This window comes from Dermacentor andersoni, chromosome 2 (genome assembly GCF_023375885.2).
Source record: "Dermacentor andersoni chromosome 2, qqDerAnde1_hic_scaffold, whole genome shotgun sequence".
NCBI lineage: Eukaryota > Metazoa > Arthropoda > Arachnida > Ixodida > Ixodidae > Dermacentor > Dermacentor andersoni.
The window spans coordinates 187,613,632-187,637,624 of record NC_092815.1 but is presented as its reverse complement, the minus strand read 5'-3'; the positions used below and the strand labels follow the sequence as shown (position 1 = coordinate 187,637,624).

General features: G+C 47.0%; 1 protein-coding gene across 1 annotated transcript in view; it reads right to left on the bottom strand.

The window, feature by feature from the left end:
* Positions 1-22,146, bottom strand: part of LOC126540819 (uncharacterized) — a 132,534-nt gene extending 110,388 nt beyond the window's left edge. The window contains exon 1 of the mRNA XM_050187651.3: positions 21,624-22,146. Coding sequence (XP_050043608.2) covers positions 21,624-22,008 — 385 coding nt within the window. The 5' untranslated portion in view covers positions 22,009-22,146. The remainder of the gene's footprint in view (positions 1-21,623) is intronic.
* Between the last annotated feature and the right edge of the window lie 1,847 nt (positions 22,147-23,993).

The window sequence follows — 23,993 nt, the reverse complement described above, 5'->3', positions numbered from 1 at the left end:
CACGTGGCATTGCGGACATTCAAACCGCGCATAAATGCGAAGGTTCGATGTGTAAACACCGGCTAAGCGGTTATATAACTCAGCACGCTAATTATTTTAACAGTATACGCCATTACCGGGCTTTGAATTTATCGCCCATTACGTCGCATCGTGCGAACTAGAAACACGCGCTGTTTCAAGGTTAGGTGGGTGTCTAGCGAAATACTTCGAGCCTCACCATCCTCACTTTTTTTTTTTTCCTTTGATGATTCATATTTCCTTTACAAGGAGAGCTAACCCAATTTTGCCGGGTCGTCGCCATATACTTCGTATATATCGCCGGAGATTGCGCATTTACCAATAGCGTTACTGACTGGTGTCGGGCGGCGTAACAAGCATCGCCGGGCGAGGGAAGCGATGTTTATGCGTACGAAATTTGAGAAAAAAAAAATGAAATTTGAGAGCAGCTTCCCGAGGGTCGGTGACAGCTCGCCGTGAAAACGTCCACACCCATAAGCAACCCTGTTTGTCACGACGCTGTTGGTCGTGACAAACAGAAATTACTTCAAAATAAGAAACGATGAAGTATTCCATAAAAAAAAGAAACGAAACAAAAAGCGCGCGCCGGAATTCTTTATGGGTGGAAAAAGGGGCGGTATAGTTCGCTCTGAATGAATAAAAAAAAGGGGGGAGGGGGGAGCTGTCAAGCTATTCCCGCGATCATTAAACGTTCAGTTTGAAGAGAATCCAAGCGACATTGGGTTTGTCAAAAAAAAGGAGCGCCGTGAAAACGAGTGCCTCCTGCTTTTTATTATTTCTTGATGTGCAGCTGACAACAAAGATCTTCGGTCATACTTTGAGATCAGTTAATATGGATGAAAATTTGTATAAACAGAAAATACTCTCGTTACGCGTGTTTACGAATGCGCAAATACATTTCTCTAACTTATCACGACAGCATAACAATTCACAGAAAGGAAGCAAGAGGGAAATTGATGAAGGCGGAAAAAAAAAAAAGAAGTGCTTTCCCTTTTGGCTTAATCTACGTTCGCTGCAGTATGAGACAGAAACTTCTGCATAAATGCATAGAAATGGAGGCATCTGCGTTATGGACCCAAAATAAGGTTGAGCGAAAAAAAAAAAAAAAAGGACAAGCGGTTGCGTTCGTATCGAGCTGCGTTACGTTTGCGAGTGCACGCAAATCAGATGGACGCCTATGTGGATTTCGTGTCCTCGGCGGCTGGGTTAGTTTGTTAACATTGTGAATATTCTTCTTCTCGGATAAGGCAACAATGAATGCACAATATTACTCAGTTGATGCAAGGTCCGGCGATGCAGGCAAACACGGAAACACTGTGCGCTCGACGCTGTGATTTCGATGCGCTGTGCTTTCGATGTTCGCGTTGCAGCGAGACAAGGCCGATTCACTCGCTGCTGCTGCCACGCTTACTCACTCCAGCGTTTTTACAGCGTGCGGTTTGTATAGGTTGGACTGCACAGAAGTTCAATAAGCTCTCCACAGTTGTGGGGCGATAGAAGCGGAAGCAAACGTGTCATCACCGACTGCTAAGAGGAAGCTTTAGCTCGGGCCCAACTCCGACACAGCCTATTCAAATACTTGTAAAACGCAGAAAGGCTTTTCTGAGATAACCACAAGACCGATTTTAATGAAATTTGTTGCATCTGAGGGAGAAAGGTAAATTCTAGTGACGGGTGGAAGCGGAATTTCTATTTACGGAACAGCATTGCTACTAATCTCTGCTACTTGTATTTTGTGGGAGCTTCGCGAGCCAGCAAGACCAGCGCAGCACTACGCGATGATCAAACTACTGAAACGCGAAGGCGCGGGCGGCGCAGATACGAGTGGAAACGAAACCTTAATTTCGACCGCCCGCGTCGTTGTCAAGGGTACGTCAATGAGTTGTTGTTTTTTTTTTCTAAACATGAAATAGAACTGGGCAAGCAGCATTTTCTTACGTCTTATAATACAATGCAATCATCTTTTTTTATTACGAGAAGTTGAGTACTAGCGACAGAACAAAATGAGGAATGCCACGTCATCGGGCTAGTACTTGAATGCCCCTGGTGAGTCGCAAAGCACGTCCTGCATTTACCCCAATTTCTCAATTAGTAAAACTTTGTTCGCCATAACATTGACGCCTTAGGCAGCCTCGAGCATTGATCTATCACTTTAGCTTGACTTATTATTTGGCTTTAGTGTTCCTTTAAGCACTGACAACTGCAGCAGCCTCGACAACACTGAACCGTCTTCAGCGGGGTCCACTGCTAGCTCCCAGTGCAGGTGTGCTGGGCGGATTAGTACGTACACGTACACGGTGAGTGCTTTACAGCCACCGGACAAGGACAGGAGGCACACGCGGTCACCATGGTGCGCTATGGTGTGCATGTTTGGCGAACCCCAGGGTCTACGGCTGCTTCATGTCTAACTGCTATTTCCCGATGTCATCTGTCACTGTATGCCCACCATCTGTGACTTTCCAGACGTGTGGTTTTCGACCTTCCAGCAGTTACGAACCCCTAGACTCGTTCAGAGAACCCCTTCGGATCGTTACTAGTTGTCAGGATAACGTTTTAGCTCACGCAGCGCTCGCAATCTGCGATCCCCCTAAAAGAACTAGTTTTGCGTCCAGAAAACCAGAGGGGCCAACACTAGCCTTGATTTAATATAGTTCAGGTGCCAGCTACCAACCAGTGTTCTTGATTTTGATTGCGTTATGCATATCTGCGGCCACACTTTTTTTTATCTACTTTCGTTTCCATTTATGCATCATTCCCTTACCTCAGTGAAAAGAAAAGCTACAAATATTCTCCGCTTTGTTGTCGTCGTTATCATTGCTTGTTAGCTTGTTAAGATCCCAAGATGATTTGTGACGCGTGCGGAGCACGTGAGAGACTTCACGTCTGAACAGGCAAAATAAATGTGGCTGTGAGCGAGGTAACGACAGATTGAATTTTTTTCGAAACACTGTCACCGCGTACGACTATAGAATCAAAGTAGCGGTGAAAGCTATCATCGTGGAAAACTATAAGCTCGAACTGGTGACGACATGCTCCAACGACCGCATCAAGGACAATGCGAAAGCTGAAGAAGCGTTATCCGCAGTGTGATTTCCCGAAATTCCGCATTGACCCGGTATCCTCTGGTAGATGATGTTGTGCCCCTTGTTGATTGCGTGATGATGGAGTAATCGGATGATGCCGCCCGATCGGCCCACGATGGTGCCCCCGTTATCCCAATACCACTGTCACGAACCGATGCAGCCACAAGTTTTTGCTCCCTCGCCCGCGAGCTTACGCAGAATCTGTGGAACACCAGTGAATTCACGAACGCACGTCTCCACAGATTGGATCCACGTCTGCAACTCCACCTACCACCAGGGTTACCACGAGCCGAAGCAACACTTCTGTACCCCCTGTGGCTCGGCGTGGCATTCACGAACTCCTATTCATTCCGCATTGGAATGGCCGACAGCCCTGCTTGCGACACCTGCGGCTGCGAGGAGACGATTGAGCACCTCCTTTGTGACTGTCCCAGCTACAAAGTGCCAACAAAAGTGCTCGTGACCGCGCTTGAGAAACTGGACAATCGCCCCTTTACAGAGGAAAAAGCTCTAGAAAACTGGTACAGACGGGCTTCGGCACTCAAGGCCTTAAGGGCTTTGCTGAAGTTTTTAAGGACATGCAAATTGTGAAACCGTCTCTGAGTGTTGTAGCGCATAGTATCGCGTTACTGTGTGAATTTTCCGGTTTCCTTCATTTTTTCCCCATCTTCTTCTTCTTTCTCCTTTTATTCGCTTAACCCTTTCCGCAGCACAGGGTAGCCAGCCGGTACTTACACTGGCTAATCTCCCTGTCTTTCCTCCCCTTTGTCTCCCCCCTACCCCCTGAAGAAGCGTTGAAGAGGCGGGGAAGGAGTAGCTCAGTTAAGCTACCCCTTCTACTTCTTCTTAACTGAGCTACCCAAGTAGCTCAGTTAAGCACTTGAGATGACTGAAAGGTTCAGACAGGAAGAAATAAAGCGAAATATAGAGAGAGAAACGAAGAATCATACACTTTCTCCTCTTCACAGGAAAAAAGAACAAAGAAATAAAGGGAAGACAACAGCTCAAACCGGACCACGTCCGGCTGCCTCCACTCCCTCCACCAGCGCGCGCCTCTTTTCCTCGAGCAACGGGGCGCAGTGTTGGGACGTCGAAGGCCGCGCGCAGCCTTAAGTGGCTCGTTAAACGCGCGCAAAGGCTGAAAGCTAAACTGACTGCCGCTGAGGGGGGGGGGGGGGGGGAGACGAGGGGTCAGCGCGCGTATGCGCTGACAAGCGCGCAGGCTACGCAATTAGCCTAATGCAATTACCGGTTGGACTATAAGCGAGAGCGTCAAAAGTGCGCGTGACATCTTTTCTAATTACCGCACTCGGGCACGCCGGCCGCGCCGGGCCCTTTTATGCGTGCGCGGCTCTTGACACACTTGCAGGTCTTATAGCCCTCTTGGTTTTTCCTTCTCTTTCTTTGTTACTTGTTTTTTTTTTCTTCTTTGCAAGCATTCTTTCCTGGGCTTGCGCCGCCGTTGTTGCCCTCCCGACGCAGGGCCAAGTGTGTGCACGAAGTAGCGAGCTGTGATGACCGCATGCTAAGTGCCCGCATCGAAGAAGAAAGCCGGCGCAGCTTAATTAATGACTGGTCCCTGGAATAATTTCTGTACGCCACGCGATGAAAGGCTCTCGCTCCTTCTCACCATCCCCGCGGCGCCCGCAGGGCTGACGTTCGGACCTCTCTAGCATGGAGGCTTTGATAACTAGGCGTATAAAAGCAGGCACAGGTCCTCCGTTTCTCGGTTATTTTTAATTTACCTCCTATTTCGTAACAACGTCTAGATTACGCGTTACAACGCTGTCAATGCCTTCTGTGCTCAGGACGCAGTGAAGCTTTGCGAGGGCATGCGCACTGAGTGACAGACTTTGAAATGTGCCGTGCGCTGCATCGCACTCATGTTCAAGTCTTTTCTCCCCCCTTGGGTTCCTTCCTTCATTCGTTATTTTTGATCGTGCGTCTTACTGTAATCTTTCATTTTCTTTACGCCCTTGCCAGAGCCCAGAGTAGCTAGCCGGTCTATGCACCGGCTAGATAACCTCCCCTGTCTTTCTCTATACCCCTCCTCCTCATCCTCCTTCACAATGCCCTCATTTCCAACTCAGGCCTACCGTGCAACGATAACGGAGTGAATTGAGAAGCTCCTGAGAAACGCAGATCACGCAGTTGCTTATTCGAGCTCAAACCGACCACCAAATTCTTAAGAGGATATTCCGTCCTTGTGATAAGCATCTCTGATACTCGCTCTCAGAAAGTTTCTGCAAGCAAGGAACTTTTTAAAATGTATTTTGTGTTTCTAATATGAAGAAATTGCGTGACGTTTTACTCCGTATATATATATATTTTTTTGCTAGTGTAGGGTAGCCAACCGGGCTCAGTCCTGGTTAACCTCCCTACCTTTCATTTATCATTTTCTCTCTCTCTCTTTGCTAGATACGAAACTGTCGTTCTGCAGCATAACTCACTTGGCGCGATGTTCGGCTGCAACCAGATGTGTATCATGTATCATGTGACATGTATCCCATATCGACATTCATGAATATAGGTATCTGACAAGGTATATCAATCAATCAATCAATCAATCAATCAATCAATCAATCAATCAATCAATCAATCAATCAATCAATCAATCAATCAATCAATCAATCAATCAATCAATCTTTATTAGTGATAAAATGAGTGGTACACAGAGAAATACGCACAAGGAGCTCCCAAGGTTACAAACCGCAGGCGGGACCTCCATTGTAAATACACTAAAATTTATTGTAGCGAACAATACAATAAAATACAAATGAAAATCTTATGCGTAACAAACACAGCATCAAAAAAGTTCAGCTCTTAACATGAAAATTATAAACACGCCCACTTAAAAGAACTTTAACGGAACGCAACAATTATACATTGAACAAAAACATTTTTAGCTTCCGCCTAAATAAAAATACATATTACTTCTTTGAATTCAAGTGTAAGTGAATTTCATAATGAAATTGATGAGAAAAACAATGGTACTGTACCCAGAACTAGCACGCATTTTAGGCAGTATAAGGTTATTACGGGAAGAAAATATAGTTTTTTTGGAATTAGATAGTAAGAAGACGGGAAAAATGTCGATTGTAAGTATGTGATGCAAAACCTTAGAAAATAAAGCACAAATACTGTAAGTATATAACTCAGCGATGCGCAGTATTGTTAGTTGCACGAAAATAGGCTGAGACGGCATTGGTGGGCTATAGCGGAAGTAATAAGGCGCACTTATTGCTTTTGGAGTTTCCTGAGGGGCCAAATGTTATCCCAATATGAATTTCCCCCAGATGTAATGCCGTAGCTTAGGTGACCACGTATGAATTCATAATATAGCGCAATAAGAGCTTTTATGTTAACACACGTTCTAGATTTTAACAATGCCCTGATTCCATACGAGATCTCTTTACAAACAGCAGTAATTTGACGATAAAATTTCAAATGGATGCCAACTATAACTCCCAGAAATGACTTATAATCTTTTAAGAAAATTATATCAGACTTGACATAGAGGCAGGGAATCGTTTGCATTATTCTGTTGGGTGAATGAAAAAATTCACCGACGATTACAATACTTTCTAATGCGAAATTTGAGCACAGCTCTATACGTGTTTACATTTCGTGATGTATTGGCTGGCGCGGACAACCTTTCTCATGCGGCATGTTGCGAACCGAGCTAGTGGGGCGCGACTGCCTCACTAATCGGGAGATCGCGAGAACAAGCGCGTAGATGAGGCGCGGGCGCGATTCGCAGCAGCCGCCGCAGACAACCTCCACACATGCAGCGCTTTGTTTCCATACAGACGACGCCCGCTACTCTGGCGCGATCCCATGGCCATCGTCGGTGCAAAGCATGTCGTGCGCAGGACTACCTTTTTCTTCCCACGTTTTCACCATACCCTCATCCCCCGATTTCCTCCTCACTCTCTCTTAGCTCTCGCCCCTTTTTCATTCTATGCTGCGCTCCACGTTCGCTCTCACCTTTCGCTGTGCGCATTCGCTCGGTTACGAGGTAGGACGCCGACGCTCGCCGCAGGAACGGGTGCTTAAAAGCCGTGCTCTAAATCTAGAAGACTTGTGTGACCTTGCAGAATCACAACTCATTTACGAGAAAAGCTGTTTTATCCAACATCCAACATAAAAATACTCATTTTTTAATCAAGCCGCACTTTAAATTGAATTGATTTCTGAGGTTTTACGTGCCAAAACCATCATTCAATTATGAGGCACGCCGTAGTGGGAGGCTCCGGATTAGTTTTGACCCCCTGGGCATCCTTAACGGGCCCCCAATGCATGGGACACGGGCGTTTTCGCATTTCGTCCCCATCCAAAATCGGCCGCCGATGCGGGGATTTGAGCCCGCGACTTCGTGCTTAGCAGCGCAACGCTATAGCCGGTAAATAACCACGGCGGATAAGCCACACTTTAAAACGCTTCCGGAGGGGAGAGGACGACGAAGTTTCCCTGCTAAGGTGGCTGCTTACCGCTCCTGTGAAAAATCTCGCCTTCCGCGTAAATACGTTCCATACATCAAGAGATTGGACCCCAAGACATCTGAGGACGCCCCGGATGCTCATGCGCAGTCCGGTTTTTTGACATTCAGCGAATGTCACCCCATCGGCCCTGCAGCTGAGTTGTACACTGGGACTAGGCCTAGTGCCTCCGGTGACGCGCTGGCGGCGGTAGATTCGCCGGCGCCGCTCGTCACGACGGCGTTACCGGCCGCACAATTGACACCTGAGCCTGGATCCCAGCTCCTGGTTCCTGCTCCAAGTCCTTCGGCTACAGCCCACCCATCGCCTTCCCAATATGCACATCAGACCGTGAGTGATCTGCCCTCAGGGCGGAGCCCGGCGATGGCTTCCCAGACACCGATCGGGAATGGGACTCCAGTTGTTGTGCATGATGAAACGAGTACTCCTATGGACTTGTCTTCTGCGCTACCATCTGTGCCGTCGGCCCCCCGTGGTTCTCAGAAGCGTCCTTCGGAGCAATCTGCACCAGATTCGTGTTCGGCCAACAGCGGCTCCCAAGGCAAGCGTTCCTGTCTAACGACTGACCACCCAGTTGTGTCGACACCGGGCTCAGTTTGCTATAAAGCAACCATTAAAGCTCTGGCCCCCACAAGCCTCACGGAGATTCCGAACAGGATTATTCAGGCGAACCTAGACGCTTGTCTTGGCACCACAGGCTTCCGCGGCTTCACGGCCCGGAAGAAGTCAAATACCATCGCTGTGTGGCTGCCGACATTGGCTGCTGTCGAGCGTTTGCAAACGCTTCAACGTCTCTCGATAACGAGCGAGGTCACCGTGCCGGTCCAGGTGTACCTGGTAGAGGGCTCGGATCTACAGCGCTGTGTGGTTTACAACGTTGACGTTGGCGAGGACCAGACTGCTCTCCAGCGTGAGCTCTATTGTCCTACTCACCGTGTCATTCAAGCGCGTTACATGGGAAAGGGGCGCTCTTGCATCGTCACCTTGCAGGGCCCACCAACTCCCCCAGCCCGCCTGTACTACTATGGCTGCATTCTACGACCTCGGCCATATAAACCCAGTGTCGTCTATTGTTACAAATGTTTCCGACCGGGCCACATGCGCCGATCCTGTCCATTTACAGCGCCAGATGAAGCTGTATTAGCTGGCGCAGTGTCTTATCGATGTGGACTCTGCAAGACCGACGACCACGAGATCACTTCTCCAACTTGTCCCACAAAGCAAAAGGCCACTCAGAAGGTTCGTCGCGGGATTCCTAAGCAATGGCCTCAGCATGCTGCAACACAACCAGTGCTGACATCTAACAGATTTGCGGCGCTCCAGTGGGATGACGACGACTGGCCAGAGCTTTCCGAGCCCGACCCGCCTGCACCCCATTCCCAACAGACTTACAGTGACAAAGTTCGCAAAGACCGCCGTCGCCCGCTGGTTATACAGAAGCAGAGCGGGCCGGAACATCCGCGTGATGATATGGCAGCAGTTGACAATCAAATTGCCCGCCTTTTAGCGGAGGTATCCAAGCTCCGACAACACCGTGAACTACTTGCGCGTCGGCGACGTGCAGTGGAATCTCACACCACTACAAGTATCGATTCCGCTGCATCATCGTCTCTGTCACGCCCCGCTGTATCGGTCGCAGAGTCTACCAGATCTTCAGCTCCGTTGCCGGATAACTCTACAACATCTCTTTTGCGGTTCATGGTCAGCCAGTTATCCAACCTGACATCTGTGATTTTGCAACGTCTGGACTCGTAATCAAAATGGCGGGCACAGGTGTTTGTGGCGTGCTTCAATGGAACTGTAGAGGGCTCTCCACGAAAGTGGGGGAGCTTAAATCCCGTCTACGTATGAACAAGTTGCAGGTGTGGGCCCTGTTACTACAGGAGACCAACGCCTTGCCTGCCATTCCGGGCTTCAGTGGATACGTGTCTCCTTCGATGAGTGACCATCGCGTGCACACAGCTGCCCCTCCAGGAAAGGCGGCAGTGTATGTGGATACGCGCTATCCTCAGGTCTGCCTTTCTCTTGAAAACTGGTGTAACTCATATCAGGAGGTAGTGGCAGTAGCTGTGAAGTTACCCAAGGCAACTGTTGTGGTAGTGTCATACTACATAAGACCAGCCGGTGGCTCTTCTTCAAGAATTAATCTGGGCTGGTTGGTGAATGTCCGTCGCCAATACCCAGCGTGTCCTATTTTAGTTGGTGGTGATTTCAACGCCCCTCACCCAGATTGGGGGTACCCTACTTCTAGCCCTCGAGGTAGGCGTGTGCGGGACGCCTTCGCGGATGCGTTGTTTGTACTACTGAACCATCCCGATTCAGCAACACGAGCTGTGCCTCAAGCTCGACGTACAACATACGCACCGGATCTTACGTGGTGGTCGGGTCCCGGCTCTCCCACTTGGCACCTGGAGCCCGACTGCTGGGGTAGTGACCATCACCCTATCATCATCGGCCTTCATCCGTCGCAGGCCCGCCGATTGCGCCGCAAGTGTTCTGTGGTCAACTGGGACAAATTTCGCACCGTTCTCCAAGATACCTCTGTGGACTCGTCACCACTACTTGTTGACCGCATACAAAGCGCGCTCAATGAAGCTACAACCATCAGCTGGGTAGACGTCGATCGACCGGCACCGGATATCGGCCTGCTCAACTTGTGGGCTGCTCGCAGACAAGCTGAGCTGGCAGCATCACGAGACCCCACTTCTGCACAAGCACGTACAAGACAGAATTTCCTTACTGCTAAGGCCCGCAGATATGAACGCGACCTCTCGCGGAGGCACTGGCATACGTGGTGTGAGCGTTTTTCATCCAAGACATCGAATGCTTCTCTCTGGCGAACCTTCCGTGCCATGGAACACGGTGGCCGCCGTCCAGACGCGGCAGCCACAGCCTGCTTCGCTGCTGGCTTGTCGCCGGATGATTTCGCCAGAGAAGCAGCCCGGAAGTTCTTCCCGCAGTACGACGTGTTGCCTCAAACAGCCAATGGTGCTCCCTTGGCAGGCATTCCGACACATATCGACAGGTTACCATCTACAGCAGACTCCGAGGGGATTGCAAGCTCTTTCACCATGCCTGAGTTGCTTGCAGCGATAGATAGTACCAGTCGCAAGACAGCACCAGGTCCAGACTCTATAACTTATGAGGCCTACAAGAACCTGAGTACCGCTTTGCTGCCTCAACTCCTCGACACCATTAACAAGGTATGGCTAGATGGCGTTGTCCCTCCAGGCTGGAAGTCAGCTATTGTGATCCCGATTCCGAAACCAAGCAAGCCGCCGACTGACCTTGGCAACTTCCGACCCATTTCCCTAACGTCAACGTTGTGCAAGCTTGCTGAGAAAATGCTAGCCACACGAATGTCGTGGTGGCTAGAGCACCACGGTTTCTACCACCCTGCTCAAATTGGCTTCCGTCCATCCATAGGTACTGAAGATGGGCTGGCTGTCTTGGCATCCTCGGTTTTATCGTCAACTCGTAGCCACAGTGTCCGTACTGTCCTCGCTATGGACGTCGAAAAGGCGTACGATAACATCAGTCATGCTGCCATCTTGGCTTCAATTGACATGCTGCATTTTCCCCCTAGAGTACGGAATTTTGTGAAATCTTTCCTTGAAGACCGACATTTTGCGATTCGCCTCAGTGGTAACGCCGTCGGCTCATTTGTCCCTCTTCGTGGCGTACCCCAGGGATCTGTATTGTCACCTACGTTATTCAATATTGCTTTCATCCCGCTTGCATGGCGCTTGCACGATGTACCCGACATAAAGTTCTTGTTGTACGCTGATGACATCACGGTATGGAGCACTCATCAGGACCTGCCGACTCAAGCCGCTGCCCTTCAATCAGCTTTAGATATCACGGCGACTTACGCCTCTTCGGTCGGCCTTAGGCTTTCCGTCAGCAAATCTGCTTACATGTCAGTCGCCAATCGCTGGGGCCGGCGTAAACTCTCTGGAACACCCATTCGTCTTCATCTGTCCGGAACCCCTCTTCAACAATGTTCAACTATAAAAATTCTGGGTCTGATGGTACACGAGTCGGGAACCGGAACTGCTTGGCTCTCCAGCGCTAAAAAGCAGGCAATTCAGACGTTGGGTCTGATTAGGCGCATTGCTCCTAAAATGGGCGGCGCCCGCTCATATGTTGCGCGACAATTGGTGAAGGCGGTAGTGCAACCACGCCTTATTTATCAAGCCCAATTCCAGCATTTGACGAGGGCACAATGGGATCGCCTTGAGGCTGTTAATCGCGAGGCAATGAGGGTCATCACTTGCCTTCCCCGCATCACCCCGATCGTGGCTCTCCAAGAAAATGCACAGCTCAACACACTAGATGAGCTGGTGCAGCAGCGACGTGATGCTCGCAAGCTTAAGACCAGCCTTTCACACGCACCGTGTGCTCTCAGGGCTTACGCTTTCTCGAACTCGCTTCTACCACCACCATCGCCAGTTCTTCCTCCCTGGAGTTTTGTACAACTGAGTGATAACAAGCCAACTAATATACATCGCCCGACATCAACTCACGCGGCGGCGTCGCTTCGTGACCGAATTGTAGCTCAAGATGCCCACCTGCCGCTTGGCTCCATCGTCCTTTACGTGGATGCAAGCATTAAGAGCTGTGAAACAACCACTGCAATTTATTGCCCATGCGCACCTGCCCTTAATAAGACGACCCGGTTTCAAGTCCAAGAACCTCCTTCCTCCTTTTGTGCTGAGCTCCTTGCTATCCGAGAAGCGTTGTGCTCTGTAGCCGCCTTCCCCATGGTCCCCACGGCCCGCATCGTCATCCGCACTGATGCCCTCCAGGCGACGCGGCTTCTGCGACGCGTCAGTCGCAGCCCTGACATATGCCAAGAGATCCATCTTCTGGCGGCACGCATCCCGCAGCCAATATCTGTCGAGTGGATCCCACGCGACCTTCTAAGCTTCCAAAGCCGTGCGGATTCTGCGACCCGTCTAGCGACCTCTCCATCGTCACTGCCTCAACTCTTTCACCTAGATGATGCCACCCTCCTTTTAACAAGAAAGGAGCACCTCCGGCGCCGCACACGTGCTCTCATACCTCCGTGTGCGGTAAACCTCCCCCGCGGTCTTACCCGTGCAGAGGAGGTTGCGCTTCGGAGGATCCGGGTCGGGGTAGCCCTCACTCCTGCCGTGACTTGGAAGTGGCCGCACTTTCGCCCGCTATATCCTCGTCCTGAGTGTCCACTCTGCAAGTCGCGAAATGTTGAAGCCGACATCCACCACCTGCTGTGGGTTTGCCCTGCACTCAAACCGACGAGGCTCCGGCACCTCGCAGCAGCGGGACTCTCGCCGCATAATCTGAGTCATTACACTGCTTGGACGCAGGGACCGCATTATCGGTCCCTCTTGGACTTCATTAAGTCAGCAAATCTTTCTTCATTCATTTAATCATCCTTATTCACCCCCATCACATACCCTTGTATGCCCTGAGGCATTTATCCTCGCATTTAAAAAAAAAAAAAAAAAAAAACGCTTCCCCATATGAATCGTTCGTTTGAAACATTGCCAGCTTATAACGCCTTCAGTCGCTTGGTAAATAAGTTTTACAACTGCAGTAATTCACCCCCCCCCCCCCCGCACACACACATTTCACTTTGCGAGAGAGAGAGAGAGTGGGAGAGAGAGAGGGAGAGAGAGCGAATGAAGTTTTACTGAGCCGTTAGTAAAGGTTGGTGCGCGCTGGCATCAGATGGGATGGAATCTTCTTCTCAGGTCCCATATGCGGCCAGCAGTTCCTGGCCCCTAGCCGCCAGCGCTAGGTCGGTAGGTCGGGGCTGGACAACAAGGTCTCCCATCGCTCGGGGGAGTTGGGGCTGGGGAGGGAGGGAGGGGTAGGGATGGCGGGGGGTTCTTAAGCTTAGTGCACTCTGCAAGAATGTGTGCTAGAGTGCCTTCCGATCGTCTGCAAAACGGGCATGAAGTGTCATGCTCAGCTGGGAACATCTTGTGCAAGAACATGGGATGCGCTAGCGACCCCGCTTGCGAGCGTCGCACGATCGTTTGCTGCCTTCGGCCGAGTTGCGGATGCGGACGGGGAAGCCTACATCTGCCGCCTTTGTACATTTTGGTTGATGTCTTTGTAATTTGTCACGGGGTGCGGTAGCTCTGGCTCGTCCTCGGCCCGGATTGACAGTTCTCGGGCATAGTGGTCGGCGAGTACGTTGCCTTCTACTTGCGAGTGAGCCGGGACTCACACGAGCTCAACGGCCCGTCCCGGTGATTTGCGTTTTGTGAGGACCGTTAGTGCCGCGGGAGAGATGTTACCCTTGCGGTAGCTTGCGTAGGCGGTCTTGGAGTCTGTGACCACTGTCCTTACTTTGCGAGAAGATTGGTCATAAGGTTCTCCTATTTTCCCCACATGCATGTGATTCTCTTCGCGCTTACACTTTCCCCAGGGCAGCAGGTTAAGTTCTGCGTCGTTCCTAAAGCACAGCTATAACGCACCTGATAGCCTGTGTACGTGGCACACTGCGAAGGCCACTATTTGTCCACGCACGTTGGACTACATTTCCACATTACCTATAACTTGTCTTTAATTTTAGACAAGCTTAAACAACGTGCATTTTGTTGTTCATCGAGCACACTGGGAACTTCTGCTACGAACCTCGTACAACGCAAAGTGAAAGACAGAAATGAAAAGAAGGCTTAGTAATCATTCCTAATCCTTCTTTTCAGGCCAGGAACGTTAGAGGTTTGTCACAAGTCGCATTGAACATACCCGCAAACCCTTTTCTAGCCCATGTAATAGTAATCTAAAATAGAGTTACTTCTAGTTATTAGTAAGCATAGCTTATAGCGGCGGTAAGACGCTTTCAAAGACGTGCTTAATTATTTTATTTTTTGCGAAGGCAGCATTTATTCTTCACGTACTGAACTTCGCACACACATTTTGACTGAATGAATGAATGTCTTTATTTCCCATAAAACGAGTTCTGGGTTGGGATTCTGGGTAAAACGTTGCGCGCAGGCAACTTGACCAGCCCAAAAACCCATGAAAGGCAACAGGAGACAGCGGGTGCTCACATGTGATTACACAAGAGGGTAAACATCAACTTACAAAAATGTAGGTATACAATAGGGAATACATTTTAATAATTACAAAAAGAAGTAGTTTGTGTGCACAAGGAAAACAATAAATTTAAAACATGAGCATGATAGATTAGTTTAAAACAAGTTTTATGAGAGGAAGACAGAAAAAATCTAAAAATAGTACTACGTTCAACGCACTACATATTCAGAAAAAAAAAGGCATACACAGCATAGCGTATGCACAAACGCAATAAACAAAAACGAAATTCCTCTGACTGGAAGTAGTTTTGCAAGCTCCATAGGGACAAGACATCTGTTTTTTGTAAGGCGAGGGTTTCGTAAAGTCGGAAGTGTATGTCGGAGCATTTGCTTACCGTAATTCGTTCTTGAATGCGGAATGTTCCATTCCAAGCCCTTGTGTCATAAGCTGCAACATGTTTATGTAGACAAGCTATATTTCGGATACCGTTAACTGCGTGCTTGAGTTCCTTGCGATACGTCAGTACCAAACGGTGCTGAAAGAGATTCTGAATTCTAAGTAGATTAAGTGGTCTGAACAGTGGCTGAGTAGGGGCCTCGCAAGGCTTGTTACATATCAAGCGTATTATTTTTTCTGCAAGATAGAGATACACTGTATATTAGTTTTGGAGGCCGTGCCCCATACTAGACAGCAGTAATTTAATTACTTAAGAATAAAGCATTCTAAATTAGTATTTTTATGCTGTGTGGACGACTTGGGACAGTTTTCTAGCCAGGAAATCATAATGGCTGTTCCACGTCATATGGTCATCGAAGAAGACACCAAGCGTTTTATTGTTTTTACAATTTCAAGTTGGGAGCTCCTTATAAGCAAATCTGTTTCTAGTGTAACTTTTTTACTTTTAGCTTGAAATAACACTGCTTTAGTTTTTTTAGCAATAATTTGAAGACCGTTTTCAACAGACCATTCGTATCGTTTCCTTAAAACGAGGTTTGATGTCGTTATGAAGCTATGTGCATCCTTCGATTTAAATAGTAAAGTTGTGTCGTCAGCATAGATTACATATTTTGTGTTAGAATCGACATTAACTAAGTCATTTACGTAGAAATTAAACAGAAGGGATCCCAAGATGCTAACCTGTGGAACGCCAGTCTTGACTGGCCTGACATGTGATACAGCATCGATTTGCACTTGCTGTTTTCTGTATTTCAAGTACAATGTGATTAAGTCGAAAGCTATGCCCCGTATACCATAATAAGTTAAGTTTTGCAACAGCATAGCATGATTTATACTGTCAAATGCCTTACTGTAAGCTATAAATACTCCTACGGTTAAAAAACCTTCTTCGAGGTTATTGAGAATGAAGTCCTTCTGTTCAAAAAGGGCAATTTCCACGAATAAATGTTTGCGGAAGGCATACTGGCAACTTTTCTTAGCCTTTCCCCACTTAATGCTAAATCTTATTTCCCTGACATTTGTTTTCCCGCCACGGAAACGGGCTGAAATATACGAGCTCGTAAAACGCTGATCCCACTTCGGAGCACTTTTATGCGTAATTTATTGCAAAAGCTGCAATAAATACAACCCCTTTGAACTTTGCCTATGCATCACTGATTACCTGACCCATAATTTTGCCAAACAGAAACAAGGTACCTCGTTTAGTTCACCGAGGACACCGGGCGAATGTCGTATAACGGATGGAAATACCGAGGAAATTCAAGATTTATTTTTCGCCTTCTTAAATAAGTCAACAGAATTATATTTCGGGACGCGTCGCATTTGGGATGTCCGATAATTACGTTAAATATAGAGACTGCGTAACGCAGAGTTTTTTGGGTGCATTGGGAAATGTAGCTGATAACGGTAGCATGACACTTGCAAACACCTGTTTCAGAATGTTCCTGCAAAGCTGCATTTTGTGCGCACGCATTCAGCTTCGCATGGCGATTTGCCGTGGCCGTCCGCCCATTATTTCTAAGTTTGATCTTGGTGGCATGCGTGCTAATGTCACGGCAGCGCGCTAAATTTTGCGCTGCCGGTAAAACACACTTCCACGCTCCGGAGCACTTGGATACGCCATTTGTTCCAAACGAGCTTTTACGTTCACCCTGTTTTTCCCGATATACAAACAAGGTGCCACTTCTAGTTCAACGGGAATACTGCAGAAACTAACTGCAAGCCTCATATGACACACGAAAACAAGAAGAAAACACGACGGTGAAGTAATTATTTGCAACGCTTGTATTTATTCCGGCAACACGAAGGTTTCCCCACACATTGAACTTAACATTCTCACTATTATTCACAAATTTGAAGTTCCCCACTTGTAGAGTTATACTTTATTACTTTGGGAAATAGTGCGAATAATTATGGCAGTATGACCCTTCGGAAAACTTGAATAAGTAACTTTCTGCAAAGGCTAAGAGATGAAACATTTATCATTCGCCGCGCATGACATGCTTCCAACTTCAACAAAATATATACACCGTACTTTGCTTCGTTCACCAAGGAGAGTGTGGAACATCAACTACATGCTTATATAAAGTAGGAAAATTGGCTGAACACGAGTATTCAGTAGTTACTTTCAAAGCACGTAGTTACCCTAGACACTTGAAACTTCCTGCATACGCCACCCGTAAAGTTGTCCTAATTTGATGCAAATTTTAAATACCTGCCATTTATGATCCTTCCACAGAAGAGGGAGAACTTCTGTTTCATATAAGGCTTCTAGAAAAGCCGCAATCGAGGGTCTAAAATTTTTCATTTAACCCTTATTTATCAGACATTTGATCATTTGCTTGAATATTGCACTAAGCAGTACCTGAATATCTTGAAAATATTTGTTTTCTAAGGTGCTTATTTTTCAACAAAGTCGTGAAAAGTGGCATATAAGGTTTTGGGGCGCTTGTTCTGTCGCATTAACAACTTTACTGAAAAAATATTCAAGGCCATTGATCCGCCCTGCGAAGGTGGATGGATGACCAGCGGAACTGTAAACATCGTGGTAAGAAAACTTGTGGTAAATACTTTATTGGCATCACCCATTGTCACTTAGTAACGATGGTCACGATGACTTTGTGGTCGCTATGATTTACACTGATCGGTATACCCGCAACTGCAGACACGTTCTTTGATAATGTCGAATCGATGCACGTACGCCACTGGGTGGTCGGTTGGGCCGGATCGGTGTGGCATCGCAAGCGATATGTCTGCAACACGAAACGCGTAAACTACTCCCTTTTTGGTACCGACACACCCACACTGAAATCACCGACAACGACCACAGGAGTAGTGTCTCTCCAACAAACCCACGCAAAATGATCAGCCATGATCCTTGCGGGGCTATGAGCCATTGCATTTTTTTTGCTTCCTTACGAGGGTATGAGCCATTGCGCATGACAGTTTTCGACATGCTTTTGTGTATGCTGTATGTGTGATTCGAAAGAATGTAAGCACTGTGCGTTTCACTTTGCTGAGTGCTTGTAGCCTCTGCCTTACGGGACCATGCGTCATTGCATTTCTTGCTTGCTTACGCCGTTATGAGTGCTTACGAGGCTATGAACCATTGATGATGATAGTTTTTGTTTGCGGACACGAAAATTCTATGGTACTCTAGTAATATACAGATCAGCTGCGAGAAAAAAAAACGATCAGGAGTTCTGCAGTCAAGCAGGAACAATTTACGCAAAAGTCGGGACTATCCCGCTAAATTCCGAATGGTTGGCAACTCTAATTATGCGCCGCTATAGAATATGTTACGAATAGGTGAGTAGAACCTGTGCAAAACTCTTGTCAACAATGTCACAAATTTACTTGGGCTGTAAACTTATATTTCAAATTTGTACAGTTTAGATCATCTAACGGATGCAGTTTACAGAATTGCGATATCTGTTTTTAGTCTCGAATTACATATTTCTAAACTTCGTGCTTTGAGTTTTTCTTTAAAACTGCCCGCTTCCAGGAATTGTCGTAAACAGTTTCTGGCCATAAATAAGGATTCGGTTATCTATTGTCACTAAAATTTAAGTTCCTCTTTCAAATGCAACAAATTTCACCAAAATTGGTCGAGCGTTTGTCTGATTAAAGCAGCTTTTGCGTTTTAAATGTATTCTGATAGAGAAATTGAGATCGACCCCGGGCATTAGGTTGACAAAGGTAAAGTGTGCGCAACGGTGGTTAGGACTTCAGTGTTGAAGAGAACAATGATGAGAGCGCACAAGTCAGGTAAATTAGCATAAGCACCTTTCAATCATTTTTGAAGTATTTTGAAATACAGCTAATAAGTACCACTAGGTTAGCAAGAAGGAAGACATTTCATTACGTGTCCATTACGAAGCATGTCCAATCCACCTCGTGAGTACTTGCTACATTAACAATAAGAACTGCAACGAGTTGAATAGCGCTAAGAGGCAATTTATCATTGAATTGAAGCATCGCGCATTGGCTGGGGAGCAAGTTCAGCTCGCCGAGTGCATTGGGCAACGTGAAAGGAGCTGAGGACAGAAAAAAAATTATGCAGATTGAACGCACATGTTGGAATTTATGTGATTCAAAGTTTCAGTTACACGAATAATTATTTGCTGTACAACTAACAGAGATGCGTATTATAATTTTTACTTTCATCCTACGCAAGGTGTAATCTCATGCAATGTTTATGTTATATACCACAAAGTGCCCAGGTTTAAAACCTCATACAGTTTTTATGTTTATGCGCCACACCACTCACACGACAAGCCGAAATGCAAACACCAATTCAGGTGGATGGGCAGCGTGAGATGTCTAGGCAGCGAAGTCACGATTACGAAGGCGACGTATGGCGCTTGTCCGGGGAAGAACGGTGATGAGAGGTGCATGCACAGAATAGTATGATGCGTATTAGTCAACATTTAGGGATTCTGTACCTCTTGTGTCATTTTGGCACAAATCCATCTTAGAAGACTGGCCAAGAGGGAGCGGCTGAGAAAGTAGTGGTGGGCTGTTTGGTTGGCCATTATTGTTCCAAAGCCAGCGTACGTGTTGACGCATGACAGTGCTTGTGTGATTTAGTGTACGTGCATGGGGTCAACAAGTGCATTGTCCTCGAAACAAGAATGGGCACGCACACATAATGACACATACCAAATGGCTAAATCAAGGACAATCAAGTAAGTCGAGGAATCCATTTATTATAATGCGGTATTCCATAAGGAAACCGGTGTGCCTTAGAGGCACCTATGATCCTGCAATATATTTTCAGGTTTTATGTAGTAAATTGCTATATTTATGAAGCAGAACAGAAATCGCTTACTGACACTTCATTATCGGTGTGCATGCAGGTGTTATATAAGCCGTTTCGCTGGTGTTTAAATTCCGCACATATATAACCTTCGAGTATTCATAAATATATTATAAATGTATTTGCCCAAATTCCGACCAACCTAGCAGCAGTCGGCAGCCAGCAGCAGTCATACCAATATAGGGAAGGTAGGCAGAGAAAGCTTCGTTAAAATGTTACGGGTGAATACTGGCACAGAAAAGGCTAAAAAAAAAGCGAAGGACGAGTTAAACAAGGCCACCATGTTCACCATCTGTATAGAGTGGTAACGGTTACGTTATTTCACTAAGGTTTACATAAAATGGGGAAAAAACAAAAAGAAAATAATGCTATAGCCAGAATGAGAGAAAAAATTGCTGGCTCTCCCGTAATCGAGAGTATATGCAAGCGCGAAATGGCAATCGGCAAAGCAGATTGGTTGGAGATGATACTAACTACAATCTGAAAACGAGTGTAGTGCTTGTTCGCAACGCGGCCCCAAAGCACGGGACGCAGGCGTTGTTGCATTTCGCCTCCATCGAAATGCGGTCCCCGCCGCTGGAATTTGATCGTGCTACCCCGTGCTTAGCATCGCAACACCATAACCGCTAAGCCACCGCAGCAGGTAGAAGCACCTGAAGGATACACCGCGCAGGATGGCGCCATCTCTCGAGGAGACGCAAAACCTGCGCTGGAGAACTCCTGGACCGCTGGCGCTCAGCGTCAAAAGATGACAAGGGAATGCAGTGTATCCGCCTTTCGAACGTCGCCCCCCTCCCTATTAAAGTGACAAATAAAACTTCAGCGTGCCACAAGTTACAGCTGTAGTGATAATTTAAAGCAACGTTAGGAGGAATTCGGAAGCAATATCTTTTGTAACTTCGTTAGGCAGTAAGTAACGTATGTAATATGGTGCTGTTCAAAGGGTTGAGGGCCAGAGACCGCATTTTTTAAAAGTTTTGATTGGTTGCCCGAATGATCTCGTTTTGTGCTCGCAACTTGCCAGGATGTTCTTCTCGTTTGACTGCCCGGATAACGGTTCTGGCTTCTGGCTCAAGGTCACTTGAAGGTCCCGACAACGGGAGCTTAAGGCATTTCATATTTAAAATGGCTCACGCGCGCGTAAACAGTTAAAGGAGCTAGCTAGATCGATGGGGCGCCTGGAGAACCACAAGATGTGCCTATACTCATGCTGCTAAATGTATACGTCCACAGACCATAGTATAAGTGTACTCGCCGGCACAGCCGTAACGCCAACAAGACAGGAAGACCTCACAAAAATTGAGACAAAGCTTCTCCACTGCCAAAGTTTGCCACATATCCCGAGCGCGCAGTCATGACAGGCGTCTAAATTTTATTGGTTGCATGTGCATGGACAACACACATCCATCGGGCCGCATTCGTAAGTCGAGCGTTTCACCGAATGCTCAGCGCTGGTGATTCCATGTCGTTTGTTCTGAATAGGGACTGTATAAAGTGAGCGAAGCTTCGAAGCTCCCATAACGTGAGCCATACTTGGCACGATCTTTCTTCGGTTCAATCAACTAGGCAGCGAGCCACCGCTCAAAAAAAAACAACAAAAAAACAAATATATATATATATATATATATATATATATATATATATATATATATATATATATATATATATATATATAAATATATCTGTGTGCAGCAAGACAGTGTTTGTACTCACCGGGACTGCCCCTCGAGTCGTCGTCGTCCTCCTTGTCGAGCTCGGCGTCGCTCGAAGACCTGCGGCGAGAGGACGACCCCTCCGCGCCGCTTGCCGGCGGAGACGACGAGGAGGCAGGCACTACGAGCGCCGGCTGCAGTGGTGGCGGGGTCCTCTCGCGCAGCGAGGACGTGGCCAGGTTCTGGGCCGTGAAGTTGAGGCTCCGCGCCGACTGCACGCTGCGGCCGCCGCCGTGAGGGCCGCCGGCGGCTGCTTTCACCGCAGTCACGGCGGCCAAGACGGGCGGTGCGCCCACGGGCGGATGAGGAGGCGCCGGCAAGCCGACGGCCCGGTCGAGTGTGAACGACTTGGACACGAACTCCGTCAGCTGTTCCATGTCGGGCATCCGACGGCGCCCAGTGGGACGCGCCGAGACGGTGCGAAGTCGGCCTCTCGCGCCTTCACCGGTTCGCGCCGCTGCCCTGATGGGCAGCCGACATGCTGGCCGTTTTCGGCGGAGGAACAGGAAGGCCCACACTTGAAAGATTCTGCGGCGACAAATAGAAAACCAAATACAAATGTGGTACCTAGAAGATACGATGGAGTTTCCAGACTGCGAGCGATTCTTTTAATAAAGATTGAAAATGTTTGTGTGGCAAGTTGCGTCGCGGTTCCAGGTAGAGGCACACATGAACTATAAGCATGCTTGGGAGGCCACCATTCCTCAATGTAATTTGTAACGGTGAACGCTACGCTCACCTTGGCGTACATGTGTTTAGCCGCTATATTAGGAGCTGATAAATCCTTACGTTGAAGGGATGTTCAGAGAATATATTAGATACATAATAATTTTTGTAACTTTTATCATCTATTATTATGATATATCGAAGTACTGCACAAAACCCATTTTTTAGGGTTAAGAGGAACACAAATTTTCAATCACGCAATATACCTACGCGTATAAAACGTATGAAAATGTCCGCGGTAATATTGAAAAAAAAAAGGTATTTCTAAAACAAGAATGTGGGCACACAGATACCAAAATTTAGCGGAGATATAAAAAATTTACTGGTCACTACAGCATAAGTTATATGAACTAGGTATTGACAAGCTAATAGTTAAGGGTACTAGCTGGATAATTGGTTCGAAGCAAAGTTTCCGCAATTCGAAAAGTTGGTTATGCTTTACTAAGTTTTCTTTAATCTACGGTTTTCGTGCATATTTAAGATCAAATAGCTATCGATTACAGGCCCAAGTAATTTTGTATCGTTTTTGTACTTCCGTATTAATTAGATAGGAACCCACGTGCGATCTTCAGACATTTAACTTTATTTATTTATTTGGAATATTGACAGTCTCTGGTTGATACCTGAGCAGGTGGGCAATACATTCGTCAGGTTTTGACAGCTATTGTATGATTGTTCACAGCTGCTCTTCACAGGCAATAACTACCCTAACAATTTTACAGTAATAAAAGGTGAAAAACAACAAATTAGTACAAATAAGTTTCAAAAAGCACATACAGGTTCAGATGGAAAACATGATCACAATATAATGTCTACTGTTTAGAGCCGACAGAATGACCACATCACTAGTGTTTAAAACGCGTCGTCTAGTTGGGAACAAAAACATTTGAGATGAGACAGCGTTAGTAATGGATGCGTCCAGGCAGTTCCATTCTCGTGTTACTAGCGGGAAGAACGAGTGTTTAAATGTGTCACTGTGATATCAATACTCAGTTTCTGTGTACGCGTGCTGGTTCCTTAATGCACATTTTTGTGTCAGTGAAACATACTTTGATGAGTCGATCTTAAATGCGTTATGAAGTAGCTGATAGAGGAAATTCAGTCGCGCGCGCTTTGCCCTTGTTGATAGTATTTCAAGCCCGGAGATTGCAGCTAGTTCAGTTTGTTTATACTTATTGTGAGCGAACCCGAGTGCTTTATGCTGTATTCGTGCAAGTCGCGACAGGTTAGTTACAGATTGAGGAAAGCAAACTATGTTAGCATATTCTAGTACAGGTCTAATAAACGTTTTATAAGCCAGAAGTCTGGTTTGTGCTGGGGCAAGGCGAAGACACCTTTTAAGAAAAAACAATTTCCGCAATGCAGCTTAAGTGATGTTATCGATGTGTTCGCCCCATCTAAGGTCATTTGTTAATGTAACACCTAGGTATTTGTGTTTGCTAACGAACGCCAGTGGTATCCTATTGATTGTATACGTGAACTGGTTATTGAAATCGCTACAGATCTCTTTGTGTTAATCGACATCTGTCAGTTATTACACCAAGAAGTAATTTTATCTGAAGATCTGTTAAGTATGGCATGGTCTTGATGGCTCCTGATTTCTCTGTAAGTTATGCAATCGTCAGCAAAGAGTTTAATGTTAGAG